General features: G+C 42.7%; 1 protein-coding gene across 1 annotated transcript in view; it reads left to right on the top strand.

Moving 5' to 3' along the window:
* The first annotated feature begins 13,394 nt into the window (after positions 1-13,394).
* Positions 13,395-25,158, top strand: part of atp6v1ba (ATPase, H+ transporting, lysosomal, V1 subunit B, member a) — a 60,898-nt gene continuing 49,134 nt past the window's right edge. The window contains exon 1 of the mRNA XM_056291545.1: positions 13,395-13,577. Coding sequence (XP_056147520.1) covers positions 13,469-13,577 — 109 coding nt within the window. The 5' untranslated portion in view covers positions 13,395-13,468. The remainder of the gene's footprint in view (positions 13,578-25,158) is intronic.

Raw genomic sequence — 25,158 nt, 5'->3', positions numbered from 1 at the left:
ATTAACAAGGAGAATGTAGGCAAATTAACAAGGAGAATGTATGCTGAATTAACAAGGAGAATGAACGCCAAACTAACAAGGAAAATGTAGGCTAAATTAAAAAGGAGAATGTAGGCTGAATCAACAAGGACAATGTAGACTGAATTAACAAGGATAATGTAGGCTGAATTAACAAGGAGAATGAAAGCCGAATTAACAAGGAGAATGTAGACTGAATTAACAAGGAGAACATACACTGAATCAACAAGAAGAAAGTAGGCTGAATTTACAAGGAGAATGTAGGATGAATTAACAAGGAGAATGTAGGATGAATTAACTAGGAGAATGTAGGCTGAATTTTCAAGGAGGATGTAGACTGAATTAACAAGGAGAACGTACACTGAATCAACAAGAAGAATGTAGGCTGAATTAAAAAAGAGAATGTAGGATGAATTAACAAGCTGAATGTAGGCTGAATTAACAAGCAGTATGAAGGCCAAATTAACAAGGAGAATGTTGGCTGAATTAACGAGGACAATGTAGCCTGAATTAACAAGGACAATGCAGGCCAATTAACAAGGAGAATGTAGGCCAAATTAACAAGGAGTATGTAGGCTGAATTAACAAGGACAATGATGGCTGAATGAACAACAAGAATGTTGGCTGAATTATCAAGGAGAATGAAGGCTAAACTAACAAGGAGAATGAAGGCTGAATTAACAAGGAGAACGTACACTGAATCAACAAGAAGAAAGTAGGCTGAATTAACAAGGAGGATGAAGGCCGAATTAACAAGAATGTAGGCTGAATTTACAAGGAGGATGCAGACTGAATTAACAAGGAGAACGTACACTGAATCAAAAAGAAGAATGTAGGCGGAATTAAAAAGGAGAATGAAAGCCGAGTTAACAAGGAGAATGTAGGCTGAATTAACAAGTAGAATGTAGGCCGAATTAACAAGGAGAATATAGGCCGAATTAACAAGAAGAATGTAGGCTGATTTAAAAAGGAGAATGAAGGCCGAATTAACAAGGAGAATGTAGACTGAATTAACAAGGAGAACGTACACTGAATCAACAAAGAGGATGAAGGCCGAATTAACAAGAATGTAGCCTGAATTAACAAGGAGAACATAGGCTGAATCAACAAGAAGAATGTAGGCTGGATTAAAAAGGAGAATGTAGGATGAATTAACAAGCTGAATGTAGGCTGAATTAACAAGGAGTATTAAGGCCAAATTAACAAGGAGAATGTTGGCTGAATTAACGAGGACAATGTAGGCTGAATTAACAAGGAGAACATAGGCTGAATCAACAAGAAGAATGTAGGCTGGATTAAAAAGGAGAATGAAAGCCGAATTAAGAAGGAGAATGTAGGCTGAATTAAGAAGGAGAATGTAGGATGAATTAACAAGGAGAATGTAGGCTGAATTAACAAGGAGTATGAAGGCCAAATTAAGAAAGAGAATGTAGGCTGAATTAACTAGGAGAATGTAGGCCGAATTAACAAGGAGAATGTAGGCTGAATTAACAAGGAGAATGAAGGCCGAATTAACAAGGAGAATGTAGGCTGAATTAACAAGGAGAACATAGGCTGAATCAACAATAAGAATGTAGGCTGGATTAAAAAGGAGATTGAAAGCCGAGTTAACAAGGAGAATGTAGGCTGAATTAACAAATAGAATGTAGGCCGAATCAACAAGGAGAATGTAGGCTTAATTAACAATGAGGATGAAGGCCGAATTAACAAGAAGAATGTAGGCTGGTTTAACAAGGAGAATGAAGGCCGAATTAACAAGGAGAATGTAGGATGAATTATCAAGGAGAATGTAGGCTGAATTAACAAGGAGTATGAAGGCCACATTAAGATGGAGAATGTAGGCTGAATTAACTAGGAGAATGAAAGCCGAATTAACAAGGAGAATGTAGGCTGAATTTACAAGGAGGATGTAGCCTGAATTAACAAGGAGAACGTACACTGAATCAAAAAGAAGAAAGTAGGCGGAATTAAAAAGGAGAATGAAAGCCGAGTTAACAAGGAGAATGTAGGCTGAATTAACAAGTAGAATGTAGGCCGAATTAACAAGGAGAATATAGGCCGAATTAACAAGAAGAATGTAGGCTGATTAAAAAAGGAGAATGAAGGCCGAATTAACAAGGAGAATGTAGGCTGAGTCAACAAGGAGAATGCAGGCCAAATTAACAAGGAGAATGAAGGCCAAATTAACAAGGAGTATGTAGGCTGAATTAACAAGGACAATGATGGCTGAATGAACAACAAGAATGTTGGCTGAATTAACAAAGAGAACGAAGGCTTAACTAACAAGGAGAATGAAGGCTGAATTAACAAGGAGAACATAGGCTGAATGAACAAGAAGAATGTAGGCCAAATTAACAAGGAGAATGTGGGCTGAATTAACATTACAATGCAGGCTGAATCGACAAAAAGAATGTAGGCTGAATTAACAAAGAGAATGTAGGCTGAATCAACAAGGAGAATGTAGGCTGAATCAACAAGGAGAATGTAGGCTGAATTAAAAAGCAAATTGAAAGCCGAGTTAACAAGGAGAATGAAGGCTGAATTAACAAGTAGAATGTAGGCCGAATCAACAAGGAGAATGTAGGCTTAATTAACAATGAGGATGAAGGCCGAATTAACAAGAAGAATGTAGGCTGGTTTAACAAGGAGAATGAAGGCCGAATTAACAAGGAGAATGTAGGATGAATTATCAAGGAGAATGTAGGCTGAATTAACAAGGAGTATGAAGGCCATATTAAGATGGAGAATGTAGGCTGAATTAACTAGGAGAATGAAAGCCGAATTAACAAGGAGAATGTAGGCCGAATTAACAAGGAGAATGTAGGCTGAATTAAAAAAGAGGATGAAGGCCGAATTAACAAGAATGTAGGCTGAATTAACAAGGAGAACATAGGCTGAATCAACAAGAAGAATGTAGGCTGGATTAAAAAGGAGAATGTAGGATGAATTAACAAGCTGAATGTAGGCTGAATTAACAAGGTGTATGAAGGCTAAATTAACAAGGAGGATATTGGCTGAATTAACGAGGACAATGTAGGCTGAATTAACAAGGAGAATGTTGGCTGAGTCAACAAGGAGAATGCAGGCCAAATTAACAAGGAGAATGTAGGCCAAATTAACAAGGAGTATGTAGGCTGAATTAACAAGGACAATGATGGCTGAATGAACAACAAGAATGTTGGCTGAATTATCAAAGAGAATGATGGCCGAATTAACAAGGAGAAAGTAGGCTGAATTATCAAGGAGAACGAAGGCTTAACTAACAAGGAGAATGTAGGCCAAATTAACAGGGAGAATGTAGGCTGAATTAACATTACAATGCAGACTGAATCGACAAAAAGAATGTAGGCTGAATTAACAAAGAGAATGTAGGCTGAATTAAAAAGCAGATTGAAAGCCGAGTTAACAAGGAGAATGAAGGCTGAATTAACAAGTAGAATGTAGGCCGAATTAACAAGGAGAATGTAGGCTTAATTAACAATGAGCATGAAGGCCGAATTAACAAGAAGAATGTAGGCTGAATTAACAAGAAGAATGAAGGCCGAATTAACAAGGAGAACGTAGGATGAATTAACAAGGAGAATGTAGGCTGAATTAACAAGGAGTATGAAGGCCACATTAAGAAGGAGAATGTAGGCTGAATTAACTAGGAGAATGAAAGCCGAGTTAACAAGGAGAATGTAGGCTGAATGAACAAGTAGAATGTAGGCCGAATTAACAAGGAGAATGTAGGCTGAATTAACAAGGAGGATGAAGGCCGAATTAACAAGAATGTAGGCTGAATTAACAAGGAGAACATAGGCTGAATCAACAAGAAGAATGTAGGCTGGATTAAAAAGGAGAATGAAAGCCGAATTAAGAAGGAGAATGTAGGCTGAATTAAGAAGGAGAATGTAGGATGAAGTAACAAGGAGAATGTAGGCTGAATTAACAAGGAGTATGAAGGCCAACTTAAGAAAGAGAATGTAGGCTGAATTAACTAGGAGAATGTAGGCCGAATTAACAAGGAGAATGTAGGCTGAATTAACAAGGAGAATGAAGGCCGAATTAACAAGGAGAATGTAGGCTGAATTAACAGGAGAACGTACACTGAATCAACAAGGAGGATGAAGGCCGAATTAACAAGAATGTAGCCTGAATTAACAAGGAGAACATAGGCTGAATCAACAATAAGAATGTTGGCTGGATTAAAAAGGAGAATGAAAGCCGAATTAAGAAGGAGAATGTAGGCTGAATTAACAAGGAGAATGTAGGCTGAATTAACAAGGAGAATGTAGGTGAAATTAACAAGGAGAATGTAGGCTGAATTAACAAAGAGAATGTAGGCCGAATTAGCAAAGAGAATGTAAGTTGAATTAACAAGGAGTATGTAGGCGACATTAACAAGGAGAATGTAGGTTGAATTAACAAGGAGAATGTAGGTTGAATTAACAAGGAGAATGTAGGCTGAATTAACGAGGAGAATGTAGGTTGAATTAACAAGAAGATTCCACAATTATTCAGACGGATTGTCCTGAGCATGTGGCTGACCGTGAGAGACCCTTACACAAAATGCAGTAAAATCAAATTTGTGGAAGTAAAAGCGTTTGGTGTGAACCGCTGGCTCAGACAAGCCCAGGTCGGCGGTGTCTCTGGTCAGCCCAGCGTCCTTCAACCTCGAAGAAACACACCAGTCCTTTTCAATAGCTGTTGTTTTTCTTTCTTTTCCTCATCCAGAGAAGGCCATCTTTCCTTGAAAAAAAAAAAGAAGACCTGAGTCCTCCTGGTTTTGCAGTCCCACAAGAGGAACAGTGTCTAGAAGTACAATTTTGGATCAGTCACCATTATAAATTGTCAGAAATACTTTATTCATCCCCGAGGGGAAACTGGGTAAATCTGTGAAATAGTGATAATGTGATAATCTAAAGGAAAGAAACAAGTGAAAACCTGAGCTGAGGATAACAAGACTGCTCCATGTTGTCTAATGGTACTGTCTCCCACTGACAAATCTCACAAGATCTGGTTTCGGGGGATCCAGATATTTTACGGTAAGAGCAGCTTGTCGAACACAGCGTCACAGTAGACTTGATTTGTGAACATCTCCACCCATCATCTACAGCTACGGTGTTTGGAAACTCTGAGATGAAATGAAGGCACAAGACGCCATACCACACGTTAGCAGCAGGAAGCCAGGAGCTTGCACAGGCGCTAACCATCTAGTTAGCTATTCATTAATATTGACATATATTGTCATGCCTGCTTTTCAGAGAGAAGACAAGTCTCTTCTGCCAGAGTGTTTCAGAGGGTAAATGTAGAGACAGCCCAGTAAACCATTGAAGCTGCGGGGCTTTTGTCCATCGGCCCCGAGCGCCAAGGCAAAGAACTCAGGCTTTCCTATCGTGTGTGTGTGTGTGTGTGTGTGTGTGTGTGTGTGTGTGTGTGTGTGTGTTGTGTGGAATCTCCCTGCACACAAAAAATTGGTCACATTTACGCCTCCTCACCCCTCCCCCCTCCACCCCAGTCCTGCTCCTCACACACTCCCATTCTTTCCCTTTTCCCCAGGTCCAATTAAAAGGAAGGTCGGCGAGGTTTTTGTAAGTTCGGGGTTAGGAGTGTGTGTATGTGTGTGTGGGGGGGCTCTTGTGGCTCTAGACCACCAACACATTTCTCTTCTGTCACATGGTCCTGCATTTAAGCTCAGGCCTTGGTCGGTAAAGAAAGACTACTTCCTGTCCTTTTTTTGCCGTCTGTTTTATGCACTTCCTTCCTTTCTGTTGTACAGCCGTGGAGGACAGGCTCCCAACAGGCGCTATAATGGCTCTTAGCGAAGAGGTAACACATACAGTGGATGCAATGGTAAATGTGATGGACCAAGCTACAGGATCGCTGTCTGGGCCTCCAGCAGCTGTGAGAAGCTTGCATATCTTAGGCACTTGACGCCACAGAACAAGAGTGTTTATTGGCATTTTCCACCTTTGTTCGATAGCGAATAGCGATAGTGGAGAGAGGGCCAGGAAAGAGAGAGGGGATGACATGCAGCAAAGGGCCTGGGCACGATGCCAACCCAGGCCGCTGTGGCAAGGACTCAGCCTTCTGTGGGATGTGCTCTACCAGGTGAGCCAGCGGGGCGCCCCCACACAGAACAGTTAAGGCTGTGATGCAACCAAATGATGTAGAGAGAAAGAAAACCCACAAAGCACCTCCCTCCCTCCCCACAAAGCACCTCCCTCCCTCCCCACAAAGCACCTCACTCCCTCCCCACAAAGCACCTCCCTCCCTCCCCACAAAGCACCTCACTCCCTCCCCACAAAGCACCTCACTCCCTTCCCAGAAAGCACCTCCTCCCTCCCCACAAAACACCTCCCTCCCTCCCCACAAAGCACCTCCCTCCCTCCCTCCCCACAAAGCACCTCACTCCCCCCCCCCCACAAAGCACCTCACTCCCTCCCCACAATGCACCTCCCTCCCTCCCCAGAAAGCACCTCACTCCCTCCCCAGAAAGCACCTCACTCCCTCCCCAGAAAGCACCTCCCTCCCTTCCCAGAAAGCACCTCCCTCCCTCCCCACAAAGCACCTCCCTCCCTCCCCAGAAAGCACCTCACTCCCTTCCCAGAAAGCACCTCACTCCCTCCCCACAATGCACCTCCCTCCCTCCCCACAAAGTACCTCCTTCCCTCCCCACAAAGCACCTCCCTTCCTCCCCAGAAAGCACCTCACTCCCTCCCCAGAAAGCACCTCACTCCCTTCCCACAAAGCACTACACTCCCTCCCAACAAAGCACCTCACTCCCTCCCCACAAAGCACCTCCCTCCCTCCCCACAAAGCACCTACCTCCCTCCCCACAAAGCACCTCACTCCCTTCCCAGAAAAGTGAATCAGTTCATCTGGACACAGTGTGAAGGGGTGTGAATACTGTCCGGATGCACTGTATGTCAGATATAGTCATACATATATATATACACACACACACACACACACACACACACACACACACACATATATATATATATATATATATATATATATATATATATATATACACATATACATATATATACACACACACACACACATATATATATATATATACACATATACATATATACACACACACACACACACACATATATATATATATATATATATATATATATATATATATATATATATATATATATATATATATATATACAGGATATCGTCAGCTTCTTAAAATAATGACCTAAGTCATATTTAAAAAATTTTCAAAACCACAGAATAAACTGACAGATTTTGTTTCAATTTCAGTTTATTCTGTTTTTTGAAAAACTTGAAAATATGGCTTAGGCCATTATTTCAAAAAGGTGACGATATATATACATACATATATGCACACACACACACACACACACACACACACACACAGAGGATATATATATATATATATATATATATATATATATATATATATATATATATATATATATGGGAAAAAGGTTTTAATGCATTGCAATGCATTAAAACTTTTTCCCACGTGTCTTTGTTGATATATACACACACACACACACACACACACACACACACACACACACACACACACATATACACACATACATACATTGTTCACATACCTTATAAATCTGCATTTAAGGGTCTCTAATTCACCAAACACAATTGTTAATGGGAGGAATTTCCATGCAACACAAGGAAAACTAGCAGACTCCATGTGGTGAAAACATACGGACATATCATGAAACATATTGATCTCTACTGAAAACATACTGACATATCCTGAAAACACACTGATCTATCCTGAAAACACGCTGATCCCTCCTGAAAACATACTTGTCTCTCCTGAAAACATACTGATCTCTCATGAAAATATACTGATCTATACTGAAAACATACTGATCTCTCCTGAAAACATGCTGATCCCTCATGAAAACATACTTGTCTCTCCTGAAAACACACTGAACTATCCTGAAGATATACTGACCTATCCTGAAACATACTGATCTCTTCTGAAAACACATTGATCTCTCCTGAAAACATACTGATCTCTCATGAAAATATACTGATCTATACTGAAAACATACTTGTCTCTCCTGAAAACACACTGATCTATCCTGAAGATATACTGATCTCTTCTGAAAACATACTGATCTCTCCTGAAAACATACTGATCTATCCTGAAAACACACTGATCTCTCCTGAAAACATACTGATCTCTCCTGAAAACACACTGATCTCTCCTGAAAACATACTGATCTATCCTGAAAACATACTGATCTATCCTGAAAACATACTGATCTATCCTGAAGATATACTGATCTATCCTGAAAACATACTGATCTATCCTGAAAACATACTGATCTATCCTGAAAACATACTGATCTATCCTGAAAACATACTGATCTATCCTGAAAACACACTGATCTCTCCTGAAAACATACTGATCTATCCTGAAAACATACTGATCTATCCTGAAAACATACTGATCTATCCTGAAAACACACTGATCTCTCCTGAAAACATACTGATCTATCCTGAAAACATACTGATCTATCCTGAAAACATACTGATCTATACTGAAAACATATTGATCTATCCTGAAAACATAATTGTCTCCCCTGAAAATATACTGATCTATCCTGAAAATACTGCCTGGGTTTCACAATCAGTTTAACTGGCATCCAGAAAAGAGACGTCTCAGCGGCAGTGTGTGGGCTGACATGAGGGATGGACAACACGACACAACACAACACAACACAAGGTCCCATGAAGCCCTTTGAAACCGTCAGTCTAGGCTGGCTTGCAGAGTACAAGTGGGGAAATGTATGTTTGGTTTTGCAACACTAACATACTTGAACAGATATGGAAGGGAATGCCAGTGTTCACTTCCTGTGATATGCTCTGACACAAAGAGTGCAGTATAGTTTATAACTGCAGTCGTCTACAGTCGTGTCCTTCCATACACACTGCATTTTTCTTCTATATTATGTTGAAGGCCATCTAAGTTATGCTCTATAGCCGACTGCCCTGGCAGAATAAACTACTTTGTGCTTGTTGTACTGACATACTATTTCAACTCCAAATGAAACAAACATGTTGACTGCTGACAACAGTTAATATTTACTTTTATTAACAAAAAAAAAGCATAAAACGCCAATATTCTGTGAGCGTTTGTCAAATTCCATTTATGCCATAAGTAAATTTTTTTTGGATGAAAAAAAAAAAGGTTTATGTGCCATAGTTTTATTCACCGGAGCACTGTTTGGGCTTGTTGGATGACAACAATACATACATTATGTTCTTGAATACATGAATGTTATGATTCTAAATTAACCAAATGGCAGTTCTGGGAAATCATCCCCCTTTGAACTCATTGTAAAAGACTCAAGGGAAAAAAGCTGATATTTCTAAAATGAGGGCAGTGCCCTCGTAGGCAGAAGCTCTTCACTTGCATTAATTTGCCATTTTTTGCACACAGCCTGAAACGTTTGGATGAGCTCTCGAGGGGCTGCCGTCAGCCTTGCCAAGGCACTACTTACCACTTCACTCTGTAGTGCTTTCTCTACCATCACAGGCCTTTGTGGTATGTGTATCTATGGAAGTGTGTGTGTGTGTGTGTGTGTGTGTGTGTGTGTGTGTGTGTGTGTGTGTGTGTGTGTGTGTGTGTGTGCCCAGTATGTTGGTGGTGCAGGGGGCAGTGGTTCAAAATCATCTTCAGTCACTTACAATCTATTGTGCAGGACATGCTGCGTCAAATGAAACTGGACCAGAGCTTCAAAGATGACAAAACAGCAAGCGGCAGGTTTTTTGGGGGAAAATGTGTGCAATCTTGTCATTTACCTGTCACTCAGTAGTGTTCTCACCAGGGCATTTTGTGTGTGTGTGTGTGTGTGTGTGTGTGTGTGTGTGTGTGTGTGTGTGTGTGTGTGTGTGTGTGTGTGTGTGTGCATGTGTGTGTGTGTGTGTGTGTGTGTGCATGTGTGTGTGTGTGTGTGTGTGTGCATGTGTGTGTGTGTGTGTGTGTGTGTGTGTGTGTGTGTGTGTGTGTGTGTGTGTGTGTGTGTGTGTGAGAGAGAGAGAGCGAGAGAGAGCGAGAGAGCGAGAGAGAGAAGAGAGAAAGAGAAAATGAAGGAAAGAATGTGGCACTTAAAGACTTCATACAAATAGTGTTGTGTTCATATTTCAGAACGACCGGGATTTCACCCCTACCTAAAACGACCATGAGCGGTCAAAATGACGGCTGGTTTTTAAACTTTATATTCCGTCAAGATGAATACCCAGTTGAGATATTAATATTGAGATATTAATATGTATGTCGGTGTAGGGGTGTGTCTGTTAGGAAACTAACTGACACCAAAATTAACATTTTAACAGCTTTAATATTTATCTCTCAATCAATTTAAAATGGCCGCTGTGCAATACTGCGGCGCCTCGGTGGTGGTCATGCTGCGCCTGTAACCAGACATGTTGGACATCATCACACATCAACACAGAGCAATGAACTTCACGAAGGAAATGACGCGACCAACACGCGTCATAAATAGTGACGTGACGCGCATGATCACGCGCAAATTACGAGACGGTCATTTTGACCACTCATGGTCGTTAACGTTTTTGTGCAATTGGTGTAAAACTCGTTTTAATGCAAATATATGCAGTTTCAGGAAGCGGCAGGTTTTTTCCCCCCACAAAGGTAGTGTAACGTGCATGGATAGGTAGACACGTTGGTCCTTGACTAACGGGTCGGACCCTTTAGTCCAGTGGTTCTCAACCTTTTTGGGGTCCTGGACCCCCTGTGTATTTTTGATCTACCCTGGGGACCCCTCCACCTGATCTTGGGGGAGGGGGGTTGCAATTTGATAGAAACAGTAGAAACTGCATTTTAAATTGCATTATAGCATTTATTCACTCTTTGGGGCAAAAATAAGAGCTTTCAGTTGTAACTTAGATATAGTTAACAAAACAGAATTCTTATGCAGTAACTTTCAGATATATGTAACAAAACAGAATATGTATTCAGTAACTTTCAGATATATGTAACAACACAGAATATGTATTCAGTAACTTTCAGATATATGTAACAAAACAGAATATGTATTCAGTAACTTTCAGATATATGTAACAAAACAGAATATGTATTCAGTAACTTTCAGATATATGTAACAAAACAGAATATGTATGCAGTAACTTTCAGATATATGTAACAAAACAGAATATGTATTCAGTAACTTTCAGATAAATGTAACAACACAGAATATGTATTCAGTAACTTTCAGATATATGTAACAAAACAGAATTCTTATGCAGTAACTTTCAGATATATGTAACAAAACAGAATATGTATTCAGTAACTTTCAGATATATGTAACAAAACAGAATATGTTTTCAGTAACTTTCAGATATATGTAACAAAACAGAATATGTATGCAGTAACTTTCAGATATATGTAACAAAACAGAATATGTATGCAGTAACTTTCAGATAAATGTAACAACACAGAATATGTATTCAGTAACTTTCAGATATATGTAACAAAACAGAATATGTATTCAGTAACTTTCAGATATATGTAACAAAACAATATGTATTCAGTAACTTCCAGATATATGTAACAACACAGAATATGTATTCAGTAACTTTCAGATATATGTAACAAAACAGAATTCTATGCAGTAACTTTCAGATATATGTAACAAAACAGAATATGTATTCAGTAACTTTCAGATATATGTAACAAAACAGAATATGTATTCAGTAACTTTCAGATATATGTAACAACACAGAATATGTATTCAGTAACTTTCAGATATATGTAACAAAACAGAATATGTATTCAGTAACTTTCAGATATATGTAACAACAGAATTTTATGCAGTAACTTTTAACAATGCAAACGGGAGCGAGATCTCTTATTAAAATACAATAAATTACACTTGTGAAACAGATGTAATTAGAGAAAAAAGTCCTGTTACCCTTTATAGTTTAGGTAGAGAAAGGTCTCAGTCACATTTGAGTAAAATAATCCTATTTCTATAAATGTCATAGGATCTTTTTTTTAAAGATATTTTATTTTCAAGGACCCCTTGCAATCACACCACGGACCACTAGGGATCCGCGGACCCCCGGTTGAGAAACACTGCTTTAGTCGACTGGTTAACATTGTCGCTTGCGGTGTGGGAGCCACGGGTTCGCGTCCCGGCTGTGGCGACGGTCTCCCGAGCTGCCCCCTACCCCCCCCCCCCCGAATTCGCTATCCAGGGGGCAACCACAGGAACTGCCCCAGCCGAGACGCGAACCCGTAGCTCCCGTGCTCGACTAAAGGGTCCGATCCATTAGCCAAGGGCTAACGTGTCTACTTATCCATGCACGTCACACTATTAAACTTTGAAAATAAACCGCCATAATGACCGTCTTGGTCGTTCTTAAATAAGAGTCAACACATAGCTACCAACTTGCGTCTTCACTTGGAAAAATGACTTGTCTGAACATTAAAATTAAAAATTGGAATGTTTTATTTATTTCTCTATTTTCGATGTGTCTATTATGTCAGACCTTAGTCTGTTATAAGCCGTTTTCTGCACTGCTCCTGCGCCGCTTTTCTGCACTATATATATATGGGCTACTGAACACACGCACATGTGAGTGTAAAGCTGAAACCTACTGTAAAGAAGACAAAGGGCAGGGATAACCTGATTCGATAAACTGATCAATCATTTGAAAGGTAGGACATGATAAACCGCACATACGGTGGACTCAGTGGTGCAAAGCGATATTTGGGTAAGTGCAGGTTTGCGCGTGTGGGAAAGAGAGAGCCAGCGAGAGAGGGGGGGGGGGGCCCGAAGGCAAACTATTGTACCCGGTTATTTTCTTGCCCGGTGCGGGATTCAATACGGGGTGTACTGCACCACAAGGCAACGCCACTAACCGCTCGGCTGAAGGGTCAGACCCGTTAGCTCGGGGCTAACGTGTCTTATTAGTAGTTTACACTAATTTAGTCATGCATACGCGTATGTGAAGCCCCGTAAACCCCAATGCGATGAGCTCAATGGTCTTTTTCTTTCAAAACGTTCAAAACAATGCAACCGCGCAAAGTAATACAGCTCACGCATATTTATTTCTCTACAACTATCGCAAATAATAGAATAATATTTTTCCGAGTTTCTATCAAAGTGCAAATAAACCAACACTGCGCATGCGTCACATAAATGAAGAGGTTTCTTTAAATTGTGTGTCGGCGCACACGTCGGTCTATATGGAGAACAGCCACACTGAATGTCAAACGTCTGCACGGGACATTTCTGCCTCTGGGCACGCGCTCCCCTTCCGCGGTTCTCATTGGTGGAAGGCGGTTGCCTCGCGGTATCATGTGACCGGTCGCTATCACGTGACTGGCGTCTGGTCGTTGCGCTGCGGAGCTGGCGGAGAGCGTCGTCGTCCGGCTCTACGACTCAGTCGCCTCGTCTCTGTCCGCTTAGCAAAAATGGCAACTTTGGTGGCAAACCGAGCGATGGACCTGAACGGCCTAGCCGCAGCGGCGAGGACGCACAGCCAGGCCGTGACCAGAAACTACATCTCCCAGCCCAGGCTAAGTACGTGGCTTCAGCCAGCTAGCTAGCTAGCTAACACCTTAGCGCACGGTTAGCGCTGCGTTAAAATGGCTACGCTAACAAACCCACCGCGATAAACAAGTGTCCGAAAATCGGCGAAATTGATGAAGCTCGCCGTGTGGCGGTCGATCGGCAATCGAGCCGGTGTCTCATTTGTTCTGATGTCATAAATCGAACGGGACGCTAGCCGTTCACAGCCTTAAAGACCTTTTGCTAATCGATTAGCAAAAGGTCTTTTAGGCTGTGAACGGCTAGCGTCAGAGCTAGCGCCCGGGCTGAAGGGGCGAGGTTGGAGGTCGTCGTTAAGCCGGCCCGTTCAACCCGTGGTCTTCCCCCCCGGGGGTGACGGGTCCTGCTTTCAGAACCAGTGTTTGGTGCTGCTCATGCCGGACTGGACCCGGTCGCTGCAGTATGGTGGCCACTGTCCTGCTGATTCACTCACAACCCAGGCCGGCCAGGCCCGGCTGTTAATCCCCCCCGCCAGCTGGCTGAACTCAGCGAGTCGGCCAAATGATCAAGAAGACGGGTATGTTAATGGGGGAGGATTTCTTTGCATAGTGAGCCACCAAACACTCTTAATTTGCGTTAATTTATAAGCTAATTGGCTGGGTTGATATATGTGTGTGTGTGGGGGGGGGGAGTACGCTATGTGGCGACAGATGGGAGATGATGAATCATGTGACAGTCACATGAGAGGCAGCGAAATAAAGGAACTACACGTTTCTGGTGGAGCTGTCTCTAGTCGTAAAGTGCATTTGGTGCTTGCCTTATAAACCCCCTAATATAAGACACAGCGTTCTGGACGCCCTTTAGTGTGTCTGGGGGAAGGCCCAGCACACAGTCACTACTAAAACGAGCAACTACACAACTGGTGGTGATTTGTTAGTGGGTTAGCAATCAATGCGTTACCCAGTTAAAGATTGTATATTTGTTTTAAATACTAACTTACCTTGGCTGTGTTTCTGGCATGAGCATCTAACTTGCTTTTTTTAATGATTTGAGTGAAAATATCGCCACAATATTTAAGGTGCTAAATCAAAGATGAATATGAGGATAAGTAAGGATAGGTTTTTGAAGTAACCAGACTTCCACTTCTCCTACCGACTATATATTCAGTATGCTCAAGTAAAACTTGCTTCCTGGCCCATTGGTGGCTACACGAGCCTCCTTTTAGCCACTCGCATTGAGGAAAATACATGCTTGGCTTTATGGATAAAAAGAGGCATTGACGTAGGTAAGCAAGTTTGTCTAAATAGGGTGTGGTGTTAGTTATTTATGAAAATGGCAGTGACCAGCATTTTGTTGGAATCAAATCCAAGCTACATCAAGGGACGACACGGACGTCTAAACCTGTTTTGACCAGTGTTTTCACCCACTGAAGCGTTTAATTTAAATAGGAATGTATGACCAGGGACGCTGAAGAAGTTTGCCTTCTGAAAAGCAGTCATGACATGATGATTAATGCAAATATCTGTGAAAAGTTTTTTTTTCCTCCTATATTGATTTGTTTGAGCCAGTTCAACTATTAGCCATCATTCATTTTTAACTATGGGTGCATCAAAATCACTTTCAATGGCAATACTGATTCAGGGTACAGATCTATAAGTATTGCCCAATATTGAGTACCAATTCGACCAATTTCCTTTTTGAACATGCAGACTTAGACTATTGATTTGAGATCAGTGGGCAAAATAATGTAGATAAATCTTTTTTTTTCACAATTTAAAAAATACTGGCTTACCTGCCAAAAATGCAGTAAATCAAGCCATTTTGCTTTTATTTATGACATGTTACTCCTGGCCTTTCGTATCACGTTTTAATTTTGGCTAAGGTCTCTGATACTGATATTTTCCCAATATCCAATACCAGAATCGGTGTTGGTGCATCACTAGTTTTAACTAATCATTTAACATATAGACCTACCTGACTGGCGTGTTAACTAATTACAAATCAAATCTACATGTTGTGTAATCTGTGAATTGTCCTACCACAAAATATTAAAATTTATGTAAAAATAAATTGATCTGTCAAAATATGCTTTTTTGCTGTGTAGATGGCAATATATCCAGAATTATGACTAATCACCAATTTAGGCATATAGGCTTCCAATATCTCGTCATCTCACCACCATCCCCTGTAAAAAAATAAAAATCTCAAAAATATTGGTCATTGCATACTAAACAAAAGATTATAATTCACTTTCAAATGTATTGCTTAGCTTTAGATACTGTTAAAACGTTGTCGCTGTGTTGTCTAATTTGTTGACTCAAGTTGCCCAAAAAATGTGTGGATAGGTTGTCAGTTGTAGCCCGTAGAGTGGTGGCTTTCAATGACTATGCAGCGGTGCTGCCTATAGGGATGTAGGCCTACATGAGTTGAATTGAGAGCGTCACAAACAAGTTTGGTGAGTAATGTCGGGTGAGCATGCAGGCCATCCAGGCCTAGGCTTTTTCAGCTTCCTGGAATTGTGTATATGTCGTTGCCATGTGTGGCCACCTACTGTGCTGAAACACAAGGTAATTGCAGTGGATAAATGCCATAACAATGACATATCATCACAGTATCTGGGTGCATCAGACTGCCATCAATTAAATGGATTGGGGATCGCTGTCCATAGTTTATGCCTGCCCATGTCATAAGTCCACTGCCACCCAGGGGCATTCCCTTACATGGCTTATGTTCCACAAATGTCCCATTCACAGTGTCATACATGAGTGCTATCTGCCAGGTTCAGAGGAAGCTGAGATGGCCTATTGCGCTTATATTTTATCAGCCTGGTTTTCTTTCTGCATCAGTTTATAGACCGTTTTTTTTTTTTTTTGTTTTTTTGCAAATGTGGACAGATGAGTCCTAAAGTCTGACATCAGAAAGAAATACAATGTAAAATGTGTTCAGTGAGGCTTGAAAATGTAATGTAAATCCATGCATGTGTTGATAGGTTGTAATATCGAGAGCCCATAAGAAAAATTTCAGGCTTGTTTGATACATATGGGAAAGTTGTTTGTTTTTGTATCACTAAGAGGGTCCATGCAGTCTGCTGGAATGTGAGGCATTCCGTCACATAGACTCAAGTCAGAATGGACTTCTGCAGAGAAGATGGTGGAAAGTAAGCTGTAAGCCAGTGGGTGCAAATTAGACTAACAGTGTCCTTCAATGCAAGAAAAATGTGTTTAAAAAAAGGTTGATGTAATGGCCTGTGATTCCAGTGCTTCAGGTCCTACCTTGTAAAGAGCTGACGTGACATTAGAGAAGCAATCTGGTTGTTTCCGAGTGGTTGAAGTTACAATGGCGGCATTTATGAAATTATCAGTGATGAGCGAATTCTGCTTAAAAGCTGACTTTCATGGACAGATATCGTAGATGTTTGGGCCCTATTATCAATAATCTCCAGAATCATTAGTTTATAATCTTTTTTAGTAGTGATTTATTTTTTTAATAGTGACATGTATTGGCGCAAGTCCATGAATGGATGGCATCTAGCGCTTTACCTGTGCCCCCATCCACAAGGTTGGGCATCCAATGTAAAATTTTGCCAAATCGGTATGTGGATTGACACGACCATACCGGATCAGTCGAGGCTCCATTTGGGATTGGCTGAGGCCCGGGTTAACAACAGTCGCCATTGGTACTGTGCCCTCACAGGCACCGATGAAAACTGTACAATCCGCTGTGGCGACCCCTGAAAAACAAGGAACAAGCTGAAAGAAGAATAATATTTAACTGTTACAATTTCAAATACATAATTAAAGTGTATATATGAGTCCCCTTATGTATGTATATTAGGGGCAGATTCTTCTTTAGGAACATAAGCTTTTCAGCGGTGCCCCGCCATCAGCCTGCTCCTTCTTACATCAATAATAATTGAGGCTGTGCAAAAGAGTCTCTCTCTACACTTGTGCAGGGAGGGAGCACAGAGAAATTTAGCTGCCATGGCTGCCAAGTATGGCAGTCAAGATTGGTTGGCTTTCCAGTAAAGCAAGGGATTGTCCAAACGTGGAATAATTGTCAACTGAGGTAGGTCTGCACTTCAATTTGTGCACTTGTGGTTATCCCAGGGCCAGATAATACCATATGTTCCTCCAGGATTGCATCAAAGATGCTGCCAAGGCTGCTGGTAGTTGTGCCTATGGCCTCCATCCAGGGAGTCCTGTTTGCTGGCTGGTAGGCTGCAGTTTCAGGTGTAGTCTTTAACACTTCCTCCATCTTCCCTACCTCTGCCATTAATGCTTCCTTTACAAGTCTCAAAGTGTCTACATTTGTGACGTACCTGGTGTGATGGAATATATCGAATATTAATAGTCAAATAATTTCTGTAATGTCAAGTTATTTGTCAGCTCTTATACTTGATGTGTGATTTGTTAAAATAGTGAAATTTTAGTCGAAATTCCATACAAGGAGGGAACTTTTCATTGTCTTAATTCCCTGGTCAGCCGCGTTTTCCTGACAGAACACGTTTCAGGACACACACAATGGGGATGACATCAGCTACAGATGCGGAGGAGGCACTCACCTCCCTTGTCATCTCCTCAAAAGGTACCAGAACTGTGGAAGCCTTCTCCAATAGGCCTCGCTGGTTTGCTGTTAGTGTGGCTGGCAGGTCGTATTCAGCCATATACACAGACAGTACCGTTTCTGTGCAATGAGGCTTTCAGTCATGTACCGGGTTCTGTTCCACCTAGTTTGGACGCCCTGCTGCAGATGCTTAGGCTGCATATTTAGCTCTACTTGGATGTCTTCTAACCGTGAATAAGCAAGGGGCAAGTGTTTGAAGTGGCCTACTATTTTTCTCCCTTTGGCCAGTGCGTCACTTACACTGTTCTGCGACAACAGTTCCTCGTGCACACTTAGCTGCAGTGTGTGCACGAGGCATCCTAAACTCACCACGCCAAGTTGATCCATAGCCGTCTTCTTATTTTGTGCATTATCCCTTTAAAAATACATGCACTTTGTTTTTAATCTTCCATTCACGCAGCATTTCCTCAGTGGCTGCCGTAATGGAATTCCCTGTGTGTGTGAGCAACGAAATTCTCGGGCATGCAACACCGCTTTCTTTAAGGTAAAATCCCAGTCTATCCAATGTGTGGTCAGACTCAACAAGGACATTGGACTCGCGTCTGAGCTCCAGATGTCTGTTGTGAAACTAACCATGCCCATATTCTCCAAGAGTTTGGAGAGAAAATTGCAAACTTCATTGTGCATATGAGAGAGTGCCCTTTCTGTTATATAATGGAGACTAGGCAAAGTGTAGCGAGGCTTCGAGGTGCTCAATTAAGCCTTGAAACCCCACATTTTCTATCATCGGAAGGGGTTGGTTGTCCAGGATAATAAACTGAACTAATTTCTCTGTTATCGATTTCGCCTTGTTGCTGTCTGGGGGCAGTTTTTCTTACGTTTTTATTGATTCCATCAATGTCTACTGCTGGGGTGTTTTGCTTTCTTTTTGCAGCCGTTGCATGCAGAAATTCCCGGTGTTGTTCCGTGTGGTGTTTTTCCAAATGCTTAATTAAGTTTGTGGCGTTAAACCGACCAACAGAGCTGCCACCCCTCGAGACATTTGCATTAAAAAATTTGCATTTGGCTGTTGGATTTTTTTTTTTTTTTCCTTGAGGTTGAAATACTTCCACACCACTGACATGACTATTACACAGGTAGTGAACGCTCATACACATGCGACTAACTAGCTACTACGGGTGTTATCACTTGATATGCTGCACTGCTTAACCGGAGGTGCGTGGCACAAGAAGTGCTAATATGAAGAAGAAAGCCAGAAAGAAGACAGTGAAGAAGAAGAAGAAGAAGGTATATCATACAAGCATTTAGGCGATGATTTAAGCTAGATTTCCCCATGGTTTGTATTGGATAGGTCTGAATATTTTTTATCCCCTCAGATATCCGATCCAGCATTCTGGGCCAGTATCGACCTGATACCGATGCCGTGGATCGGATTGGGACATCCCTAAATACATATGTTGTTTTTTTGTGTGACATCATGTCTCATCTAAATCACCTTAATCTGGAATTAAAGGTAGAACCATATTGCTGCAGACATGTATGAGGTGGTTGGAAGCTTTCCGGTCAAAGCTGAACTTTTTGGAGAGAGACATTCATGGGAGAAATTGTACTTTCCACATCTGTGGGATCATTGCGAGAAGAATGAAATGTGGGAGGATCAAACGATGAAGGGTTTCGTGACGAGCCTGGCAGAAAACTTCAAGGAACGATTTGAATGCTCTCCTAAACTCTCATGTGACATCCTCTTCTTCCTTTCTCCTCTTTGGCTGATGGCCAGTGGACTGCAGAGGACAAAAGGCTGAAACCTTCCATAGATGAGGCAACTGTTAAGATGGAGGTCTTGTAGATGGGAACATCTGATTTGCTGAAAGCACAACCCAAGGACGTTGGGGTGAGTGGCTTTTGGATCAACGTGGTTCCTCAAGATGTCTTTGAATGTTCTCATTCATCCAGGTCATGGTTATCCAAACGAGTTGAATCAAGTGCAACTGGACTTGGTATATATCCGTGAAGACATTTCGCCTCTCATCCAAGAGGCTTCCTCAGTTCGTGCCTTTCTGATTAGACCAAGCTAGTCTGACTGGCTGGTGATGAGACTCAGAATTTATCCTCTAGGAGTCGTTGTCAGAGCTATTGATATGCGTGGCTCTTTGTGATCCGATGTTTACCAACGCCCGTCGCTAACAGAGCCATAGATATGAGTGGCTCTTTTGTGTACCAATGTTTTGCCGCGCCTGTTGTTATCGGAGCTATTGATATGTGTGGCTCTCCTGTGCTCCGATGTCCAGCCGCGCCCGTCACCATCGGAGCTATTCATTTGCATTTGTGTGGCAGCGACGGTCGTTGGGGGTGTTTCGACTTCATTATTCAGTGGTCATGAGAGTCGTTGGAGCCGGTAGTGACCGACTGTTGTTCTTGGAGGCTAGGCTTCTTGAGTCTCCTGGGTAGAGCTGAAAGGCAACATTGTAAGTGGGAGATAGACGGTGTCACAGGCCTCCTCCTCTGTTGAGGGATGGTTTTTCCAGTTTCGCATAGATGGCTTCCTTCACCCCTCTTTCAAACCATCTATCGTCTCTGTCCAAAATGTGTACGTTGCTGTCCTTGAAGGAGTGTGTCTTCTCCTTTAGGTGTGGATAGACTGCTGAGTCTTGTCCTGAGGAGTTTGGCCTTCTGTGTTGGGCCATCCGTTTGTATAGTGGTTGTTTGGTTTCTCCTATGTATAGGTCAGTGCAATCCTCATTGCATTGTACAGCATACACCAGATTGCTTTTCCGGGTGTGTGGTACACGGTCTTTGGGATGAACCAGTCTTTGTCGGAGTGTGTTGCTGGGTTTGAAGTATAGCGGGATGCGGTGTTTGTTGAAAATTCTCCTGAGTTTCTCGGAGACCCCAGAAACATACGGGATGACTGTGCTATTCCTTCTGTTCCGAAGGAATAGCACAGTCCTTTCATCTCTACCCAGGAGACTCAAGAAGCCTAGCCTCCAAGAACAACAGTTGATAATGATGCTGATAATAATATCATAATAGCAGCAACAACAACTTCTGCACATAAAACAATTTTTACTGGTGCAATGGGGAAATAAAACCCTGGATGTTTTTGTGGCCCTTGGCCTGGTATGCACCACATAATTTGGCCCTTTGGGAAAACCAATTGGGTAACCCTGACCTAAGGTAATCCAAATCAGTAACATCAAACGTGACAATATTAAGTGGTTCTCTTTATTTTCTTAAACCCATTTGTGAGAAGATTTGATGAACATCAGAACATCTGTTTTATTGAATTTTATTTGGCTAACCATAGTGAACTTTCAGAGAAACCAATAAACCTTTCCATTGACTGCTCTCTGAAGCAGAATTTTCTTGTAGTTTTCACTTGCTCCTTCCCATTTAGTTTTTCAAACAATTGCAAAGGTCGGGCATAGACGTCACATCTAGCTTAATCAAACCTTAATTGACAGCTGATGACCTTAATAGTTAGCTAGTATTGTGGGATGTTTGATGCCAGTAGATAAAGGATTAATAGTGTTTTGACTCAAAATGTCATTATTCACATTTTTGTCATTCATCTTTGCAGAGGAGAGAGGAGAGGAGAGGAGGCAGGGTAAGAGTGTGGGGGTGAGAGTCGGAACTTTGAATGTTGGCACTATGACTGGTACCGATTATGGCACTGCCAGGGAAGAGGAAAAGAGGAAGGCCAAAGGGGAGGTTTATGGATGTGGTGAGAGAGGACATGCAGGTATGAGAGAGGAAGATGCAGAGGACAAGAGGAAATGGAAATGGACGATCCGCTGTCGCAACCCCTAACGGGAGCAGCTAAAAGTAGTAGTAGTAGTAGATCTTTACATAGAAAATCAGTGAAAGTAGTGAGTTTGTGATTTCTTATCATATTCCAGGATTGTTTTAATTTAACATTTATAGTGACAGCCATTGGTGCAAGTCCAGGAATACTGGGATGGCATCCAGTGCTTTACACGTGCCCTCGTCCATAGGGTTAGTGGTTGTTTCAGGAAGGGCATCCGACGTAAAATTTTGCCAAATCATTATGTGGATTGACAAGACCATACCGGATCAGTCGAGGCTCCATATGGGATTGACTTAGGCCCGGGTTAACAACGGCTGCCATTGGTGCTGTGCCCTCACAAGGTACCGATGGAAACTGTGGTCAATCCACTGTGGTGACCCTTGAGAAACAGGGAACAAGCTGAAAGATGTTTCAATTTAACATTTCTTTCATTCATCTTCAACCACTTCTCCGGGGTAGGGTCGTGGTGGTAGCAAGCTAAGTAGGGCACTCCAGACGTCCCTCTCCCCAGCAACGCCCTCGTGCTTCTCCTGGGGAATCCCAAGGCGTTCCCAGGCCAGACTGGACATGTAGTCCCTCCAGCGAGTTCTGGGTCTACCCCGGGGTCTTCTCCCAGTTGGCCATTCCCGGTAAACCTCCAAAGGAAGATGCCCAGGAGACATCCTAATCAGATCCCTGAACCACCTCAACGCGAAGGAGCAGTGGCTGTACTCTGAGCTCCCTCTGGATGTCCAAGCTCCTCACCCTATCACTAAGGCTGAGACCAGACACCCTACGGAGGAAACCCATTTCAGCTGCTTGTATCCGCGATCTCACCCTCTCGGTCACTACTCAAAGCTCATGACCATAGGTGAGGGTTGGAACGAAGATTGACTGGTAAATTGAGAACTTTGCCTTCCAGCTGAGCTCTCTCTTCACCACAACGGTCCAGTATAACGTCCACATTACTGCTGATGCTGCACCAATCCGCCAGTCAATCTTCTGCTCCATCCTACCCTCACTCGTGAACAAGACCCCAAGATACTTGAACTCCTTCACTTGAGGCAACAACTCATCCCCAACCCGGAGGGAGCGATCCACCATTTTCCGGTAGAGAACCATGGCCTCAGACTTGGAGGTGCTGACTCTGTCATTTCACACTCAGCTGCAAACCGCCCCAGTGCACACTGGAGGTCACGTTCTGATGAAGCCAACAACACCACATCATCTGCGAAGAGCAGAGATGCAATTCTGAGTTTCCCAAAACGGATACACTCCTCACCTTGGCTGCACCTTGAGATCCTGTCCATGAATGTCACAAACCGAATTGGAGACAAGGGACAACCTTGGCGGAGTCCGACACCCACCGAAAATGTGTTTGTCTTTGTGCCGAGAATGTGGACACAGCTCTCTCTTTGGTTATACAAGGACCGGATGGCTTGCCCCAGTACCCCATACTCCTGCAGTACCCACCACAGATTGTCCCGGGGTACACGGTCATAAGCCTTCTCCAAGTCCATAAAACACATGTAGACTGGCAGGTCAAACTCCCATGCCCTCCTCAGCACTACCACCAGGGTAAAGAGTTGGTCCGTTGTTTCACAGCCAGGATGGAATCCGCATTGTTCCTCCTGGATCCGAGGTTCGACAATTGGTCGGAGCCTCCTTTCCAGCACCCTAGAGTAGACTTTCCCCAGGGAGGCTGAGCAATGTGATCCCCGATAATTGGAGCACACTCTCTGGTCCCCTTTTTTAAATATGGGAACCACCACGCCAATCTGCCACTCCACAGGTACTGTCCCCGATCTCCATGCGACACTGACCAAAAAAACTCAATGAAATTACACCAGCAGAGTTGCAGCACCTTACCCAAAAAAGGGAAACTGGGACCCCCTCCTGGAGCCAGACCTGGGAAAGGGAGCTCACCAGCGAGCTTCTGATGACCGGGATTTGGTCCATGGGGCCCGGTTGGGCCCAGCCCGAAAAAACAACATGGAGCCACCACCCCATGGACCCACCACATGCGGGGATGAGCACTGGGGTAGGGTGCAATGCAGGCCTGGTGGGAGGCAAAGGCGGGGACCAAGGTGTGCCAACTTCCAGCATCACAGATTGGTCCTCGGGATGTGGAATGTCACCTCTCTGGCATGGAAGGAGCCTGAGCTGATGCGGGAGGTGGAGCAGTAACAACTAGATATAGCTGGGCTCACCTCCAAACAGCATGGGCTCTGGTACCAAACTCCTGGAGAGGGGCTGGACTCATTCAACATTTATTCATTTCCATATATATATATATATTATTGCCATGATGAATACATTTCTGTATTTAGCTGTGTATAGAATGTTCTCATTTGTTGTGTTTGGCACTTAGCATTCTGTTTTCTTGCTAAACCAATTAAAATAGTCAAACTCATGAAATTATCCATCCATCCATCCATTCATTATCCAAGCCGCTTATCCCACAGGGTCGGGGGATGATGGAGCCTATCCCAATAGTCATTGGGTGGCAGGCGGGGAGACACCCTGTGCAGACCGCCAGTCCATCACAGGGCCCTCATGAAATTAGTGATCTCTTGCCGTTTTTTATGGGTTGTGTGTGACTTCCTCGAGCTTGGGTCCTCTACCAGAGGCCTGGGAGTTTGAGGTTTCTGCACAGTGTCTTAGCGGTTCCTAGGACTGCACTCTTCTGGACAGAGACATCAGATGTTGTTCCTGGAATTTGCTGGAGCCACTCCCAGTCAGGGGGTCAAAGGCCCTAGTGCTCCTATTATCACTGGGACTACTGTGAATTTCACCCACATCTGATCTAGTTCTTACTTCATTCAGCCCTTGGTATTTCTCTTGCTTCTCATGCTCGTTCTTCCTGATGTCTTTATGCATGCTCAATAATTCAGGTAAGGAAATCACAGAAAGTTGAATCGGTTCATCTGGACACGAGTGATGAAATGTTTCTCTCAAATAAGTGACCTCTTCAGTCTCAACTGACTTGCAGGTATCTCCATCCCTTAGGAACAATACAGTGACATAATGACCGAAGACAACGATCGGTTTCATATGCAAATTGCCATGACCATTAACTAGACTTAAAAAGGCAATGTGTACTGTTCACAGAGGATTGGGGAATAGTTGCAATCACAGCATTGTTAGAGGGTGGCAGATGTACTCTTAAACACAAAATCAGAAAACCTTACCGGATCAGTCCAGGCCCAGGTTACCACAAATCAGGAACACTCAGGATTCAGGGACACTTCATTTGTTATTTTATTT

This window comes from Lampris incognitus, chromosome 13, assembly GCF_029633865.1.
Source record: "Lampris incognitus isolate fLamInc1 chromosome 13, fLamInc1.hap2, whole genome shotgun sequence".
Taxonomy (NCBI): Eukaryota; Metazoa; Chordata; class Actinopteri; order Lampriformes; family Lampridae; genus Lampris; species Lampris incognitus.
The sequence above is the reverse complement of the archived record's forward strand: the minus strand, read 5'-3'. Positions and strand labels throughout refer to the sequence as shown.